Source organism: Vulpes vulpes, chromosome X, assembly GCF_048418805.1.
Source record: "Vulpes vulpes isolate BD-2025 chromosome X, VulVul3, whole genome shotgun sequence".
NCBI lineage: Eukaryota > Metazoa > Chordata > Mammalia > Carnivora > Canidae > Vulpes > Vulpes vulpes.
The window spans coordinates 25,252,367-25,258,813 of NC_132796.1; the positions used below are offsets into that span (position 1 = coordinate 25,252,367).

Sequence of the window (6,447 nt, forward strand, 5' to 3'; positions counted from 1 at the left end):
ATCCCACATCGGGCTCCCGGTGCATGGAGCCTGCTTCTCCCTCTGCCTGTGTCTCTGCCTCTCTCTCTCTCTCTCTCTGTGACTATCATAAATAAATAAAAATTTAAAAAATAAAATAAAATAGAATAAAATAAAATAGAATAAAATAAAAAAAGGCCTTCTAGGGGGCACCTGGGTCGCTCAGGTCATTAAGCGTGAGATTTTAGATCTCAGCTCCTGTCATGATCTCAGGGTAGTGAGATCTAGGCCTGCGTGGGGCTCTGCCCTGGGAACAGAGCCTGCTTAAGATGCTCTCTCTCCCTCTCCCTCTGCAGCTTCCCACGCCCCCTCTCATGCTAAAACAACAACAACAACAACAACAACAACAACAACAACAAAACCAACCCACAGAATGCCTCCAAGAGCCCTGCTCGTGCTTTCAGGCTTCTGTGGCCCAGGAAGGAGTAGCCAGGAGAATAGCAAGAGGACTCGGGAGGCTGGGGGCTCTGGGCGCTGGCAGGCCTGGGCCAGCAGAGAGAGAAGCCCAGGCCCTGGGAGACACGGTGAGGACCTGCGTGAGGAGCCCTAAGCAGTGGAGTCGCACAGAGCCCCGCCTCTGCTTTCAATCCTTGGAGACCCTGGACCGCGGCCAACACCGGATGCGGCTCACCCGACTTCCGTTCTGGGTGGGGCTTCGAGCGCCGGGCGCCATATTTGTTCGCTTGGCGGAGGCCGGATTCCCGGGACTGATCAGAATTCAGGGTAAGAACTCTGAGGGGGAACCGAAGAGATTCCTCCTCCCCCCTCGGCCTCCCATAATAAAGTTGGGTCCCTGAACCTGACCCTTCGGTTCGGCTCAGGGAGGTCCCAGCAGCCTATAAGGCCAAATTTGGCCTAGAAAGGCTCACAGACAAGGCCTTGGTCTGTGGGAGTAGCCCCGATTCTGCACACGGAGGGGAACTAGGTCCTGACTGGATTGAGATTAGCGCCCCGAGTACTATGAGTAAACCTTTACGTAACAGAAGGGGCTTCAGCGCCGAGTACTATGAGTAAACCTTTACGTAACAGAAGGGGCCACACTAGGAAGCCCCCATGCACTCTGCCCTGGGAGGTTCCCAGAAGGGTAGACAGACGTCAAGAGAGCTGATTTCCCTTCTAGCAACTAAGGGAGTTGAGGGTTCCACTAGACAACTCCCAAACTCAGCAAAGCGGGCCCTGGGCAAAACTGGCAGGCTAAGGTTCCTCCTCATTTTCACTGGAGGTGATTTCAGGGAGGCGAGGGCCTTGGTCTCGTGGAGTAAGCCCCACTCAGCAAAAGGGACCCAGTCCCCAACAGGAGTCAAGGTTGTGATTCTAAGTGAGGATGGAGGACTCTTCCCAAAAAGAAGGGGGCTACATAAAGGCCTAGTCCTGTTTTCATACCTGGGATACTTGGGCATGGTAACATGATACCTTATACTCACTTCTTCCCAGAACATGTCCGGGAGGTGAGGGGCCAGGTCAAAGCAGGCAGCCTCAGGCCAGCAGAGATAGGATTTGAGGTTATGCCAGGTGACATAGTGAGGACCTTGAGAACTGTGGGCATGTCCCATGCCATATCATTGGAGCCGCAAAGCATCCTGCCTATTATCAGGCCTGGGAAGCCTCAAGGATAGATGTCAGGCAGAGGTGTTCATCAGTTCCCATTCCATGGTAACAGGACAGTGAGGGTCTTGGGCCAAGGGGAGTGGTTCTAGGCCAGCAGAGGAAGAAATCTTAGACCCTACCATGAGTCAGATTTAAACCTTGAGTGGGGATCCTATAGGGGATCACCTGCCATAGGACATTAGTTTTCCTGCAATAGCTTTTACCCTTGGGGGACCATGTTTGTTTAGATAAGGTGGTCTTCATTCTTCTTATTGGGACTTAGGAAAGTTGGCTCTTGCTATGAGGACATAGGCATTAATTCAAAAAAAAAAAGTGGAGCTTCTCTACCAGGAGCCAAATTGAGGAACCTGAGTGAGGAATCAAGGGTTCATCCAATCCTAAATAGAGGAGACATCGAAGTGCCCATCTTAACCCTTTGATTTCAGCCCAGGAACTCAGAGGGAAGGGCTGTCAGATTGAACATCTGCCTCACTTCTTTATATCAGTTATAAAGGCAATGATATTAGTCTGAAGGTACAGCCACCAGTCAACAGAGGGGAGTGGTGCTAAACCTTTCAAGGAGCCACAATGAAGACCCTAAATGATGCTGAGGATCCCAGGGAAGTCAGGCCAGAGAGTACCTTCTTGAGTTCACAGTACTGGATATCCCCTAGCAGGGAGGTAGACTGAGGCACCCTTTTAGTTCCTTCTCCTGGGTCCCAGGGAGCTTTGAGGTGTCAACTTTATAGTAGCAAAGGGGAGAGTTTCCAGCTCTGCCAAGAGTTGACATAATACTAAAGATAAACTGAGAAGACCCAACATGCCAGAACACAGGGGGCCTCACAGCAAACACCTGCTCTCACCTGAGTAAACCCAAGGCAGGGCTAGTAGGATGCAAATAAGACTCACTTTGAGGGTTTTGTGGTTCCTTTCTGGGATTTTTAGAGGACAGGCTGACCAAGAGAATGGGAGCCTTTGTAGGGTCCTAGAACAGCACCCTCAAGGATGCCTCAGAGGTGGCCTTTAATAAAGCCAAAGTGTGTGTGGGGGGGTGGGGGTGCCTGGGTAGCTCAGTCCGTTAAACATCTATCTTCAGTTCAGGTCATGGTCCTGGGGTCCTGGAATTGAGCCCCTCAGTGGGGAGTCTGCTTCTCTCTCTACCTCTGCCCCTCCCCCTGCTTGTGCGCTCGCTCTCTCTTTCTAAGTAAATAAAATATTTAAAAAATAATAAAGCCAAAGTAGAATCTACCTGTTAAAGGTGATAGCACCATCTTATTCTCCCTCCTGCAGGTGCCCAAATCACCTGTCTCACACTCTTGAGTGTCATCCCTGATCACAGCCATTATGCCTCGTGGTCAGAAGAGTAAGCTCCGTGCTCGTGAGAAACGCCGCCGTAACAGAGATGAGACCCAAGGTCTCCAGAGTGCTCAGGCCACCACAGCAGAGGAGGAAGAGACCACTCCTTCCACCTCTTCTGTTTTAGGGGATGTTCCCCCAAGCTCCCCTGTTGCTAGCACTTCCCAGGAGCCTCAGGAAGCCCCAACCACCACCAGGGCTGTTGCAGGTGGTTCACGCCGCAGATCTAATGCAGGTGCCAAGAGCCAGGTTGAGGGAGGTAAACATTCCTCCCAGGCCTCAACTTCCACTGCGAGTGCTCCCAAAGATCCTCTAACCGGGAAGGTGGGGTTGTTGGTGCAGTACATGCTGTATAAGTATAAATTGAAGGAGCCCATTAAAAAAGCAGAGATGCTGAAGATCATCAACAAAAGGTACAGGGAGCATTTCCCTGAAATCTTCAAGAGAACCTCTGAGCGCATGGAGCTGGTCTTTGGCCTAGAATTAAAGGAAATCAAGCCTGGTGGTCACTCCTATACCCTCGTGAGCACCCTAAACCTCACCAGTGATAGCGATGTGAGCAACGGCTGGGGCTTTCCTAAGAATGGGCTTCTTATGCCTCTCCTGGGTGTGATCTTCTTGAATGGCAACTGCACTTCTGAAGAAGATATCTGGGAATTCCTGAATATCTTGGGCATCTATGATGGAAAGAGGCACTTCATCTTCGGGGAGCCAAGGAAGCTCATCACCCAAGATTTGGTGCAGGAAAAGTACCTGGAATACCGCCAGGTGTCCGGTAGTGATCCTCCACGCTACGAGTTCCTGTGGGGCCCGAGAGCCCATGCCGAGACCAGCAAGATGAAAGTCCTAGAGTTTTTGGCAAAGGTCCATGATACCGTCCCCAGTGCGTTCCTTCCCCATTATGAAGAGGCTCTGCGAGATGAGGAAGAGCGAGCCCAGGCCAGAGCCACGGCTAAGGCTGCCTCTGCTACCAAGGCCAGTGCATGTTCCAGGGCCACATCCAGCCACTCCACTCCTCCCTAGAGAGGGCTGAGTCAGATTCTTCACTTTGTGGTTGGAAAGGCCTGTTACCTAGTGTTCCTGATATGCACACATAACTTGCTAGCTTTTTTTTGTTTTTCAAGCAGTGTTATTTTCAACAGAAAGTTTATTTAGATTCAGAATATAAATTTATGAAGGATATGGATCACACATTTATTGCTGTTTATCAGGTTTAGGAGTAAGAGTTTTATTTTTTTGAAATAAAGATTGGAAATCCTTAAATCACTTTTGTGATCCAGAATAAGCTAACATGGCTCTAGGATAGGAATTTCCTTATTAGATATTTGAAAGAGTTCCACACTAAAATAGTTGGGATCAGAAGATGGATGGATGGATGGATGGATAGATAGATAGATAGATAGATAGATAGATAGATAGAGTAAAACTTGGTTAATTCTTGGTTTGCTTTACTTTCTGTAAACTTAAAAGACATATACCTGAATTTGTTTATGTTTGTCAAGAATGTTTGAGAATATAGGGCACCCTGGGTGGCTCAGCAGTTTAGCACTGCCTTCAGCCCAGGGCGTGATCCTAGAGACCCGGGATCGAGTCCCATGTCAGGCTTCCTGCCTGGAGCCTGCTTCTCCCTCTGCCTGTATCTCTGCCTCTCTCTCTATCTGTTTCTCGAATAGATAAATAAAATCTTTTAAAAAAATGTTTGAGAATATAAATTATAGTGAATCAGACCTATTTACTCGTGTCTCTTATTTTAAACAGACATTGAGCATCTGTTCTTGGGAAGTCTTCATCCTTGTACTGGGGATATTTAGTCAAAGAAGACCCAGCCTCTGCCCATGCAATTATAGATTCTAAGAGCAGCTGTCCTTATGGAAGAGGGTGAGATAGTACTTCATAAAGAATAAGTGAAAAGCATGGTAAAGAGAAGGCGAGGAGAACATACTACTTAGTTTTCATTCCTAAGGAGAATTTTGGGTGATTGGGAGGTTTTCGTGGCCAGAGCACTGCATATTCTTCAACATGTCTCAGATGTAAAAATAAATAAATAAACAACAAAAAAACCTCAGCTACATAGATGATAATGTCTGAGGTCAAAATAATCGCAGTAATTGCCATTACTTAATGTCTCAGCACAAGACAGGCCCAGCAACAGATGCTTTCTGTACATTACACACACTCCACCAGTCCTACAAGATAGGGCTTATCAAACCTACTTCATAGAGAAGAGCCTGAGGCTCATAGAGTTAGAGTTTGACAATGTGCCAGAATTCATAGGGTTAGGGCATGAGAAGGCTGGACTAGATGATTATAGAGCCCACACTGTTTTACTATTCCCACCCTGAGACACAGCCTGTGTTTCTTATTTAAGATTTATTTTCAGTACTTCAAGATTTGTCTTAGGTGATCAAAAGAATGGCTTTGTATCCAAACTCCTGAATTGAAATATATAGCCAGAGCAAAAAGAATACCAAAATAATTGAAAAGTATAAATAAATGATGAGATTAGGTGACAGTGTGACCATCTACATTTGCATTATTAAATAACCTCAAAAGATCAGGAGCTCACAAAACCAGTCTGGACAATCTGTTACCCATGGAAAGTAAATCTACCAGAATAGAAGTTACATAAGAATCTTTACCTGGCTGTGAATGGAAGGAATAGATCAATGTATTTTTTCCCCTGACAGCCCCACACCACCTGGCCTGGAATTCCTGCCTTGTGCTACAGCTTCCCCATTTCATATCACTCCCAGGATAAAGATGCATTCTCTACAAGGTTTGCAAAGCATAAAGTGCTCCAGAGTTTGCAGAGCTGTGGAATTTTCCAGGAAGCCATAAGTCCTAGAGACAAAAAAAAAAAAGGTGAGGGCCCCATGTAGAAGGAGGATTGGGGAGACTAACACCGCAGAACACAGGGGGTGCCAGGGGCTTCAGACCCATCCATCTGTTCTTAAACATGGAGGGTCTCAGACACAGTTTTCAAGATGAGCATACCCTCACTTATTCTTAAGGCTTCTCACTGCCATAAGAGCATTCATCTAAGGGCAGAGTTCTCAGGTCACTGGAGAAAAGAGTATCAGTCTATCAGAAATTATGGAGATAGACCTGAAAGAGGATGAAGAAATGACCCAGCCAGGACAGTGCAATCCCATAAAAATCCTGTCCCAATAGCTCAGTGAGTTCAGAGACTTTGGCTGCTTGTGGCTAACACTGACTTTCAACTGAGGTCCCAGGAAGATGAGGCCTTTGCTGAGGGCTATATCCTCAGATCAGCAGAGAGGGTGGAGTCCCAGGAAGAGGGCAGGCTCCAAGTAAAGACACTGTGTGTTGACATGGGGATCACTCAACCCAGAGCTGAGGGGGCTACAACTAACCCCTTTTCTACTCTTAGCCTGGGAGGCACAGGCAAGAGCTGACCAGCTCAAGTGCCCCCCGACTTCTGCCTGGAGCATCTCAAGGAGATGAGGACCTTGGTTTACAAGCTGG

The 6,447-nt window shown here is 47.6% G+C and overlaps 1 protein-coding gene across 1 annotated transcript; it reads left to right on the forward strand.

Annotated features, from left to right (window-relative positions):
- Positions 1–667: 667 nt before the first annotated feature.
- LOC112919028 (melanoma-associated antigen B4-like) lies at positions 668–4,673 on the forward strand. The gene is made up of 2 exons (XM_025997388.2): positions 668–741; positions 2,896–4,673. Exon 2 carries the CDS (start codon positions 2,950–2,952, stop codon positions 3,982–3,984), a length of 1,035 nt encoding a protein of 344 aa, XP_025853173.1. The 5' UTR covers positions 668–741; positions 2,896–2,949; the 3' UTR covers positions 3,985–4,673.
- Positions 4,674–6,447: the final 1,774 nt, after the last annotated feature.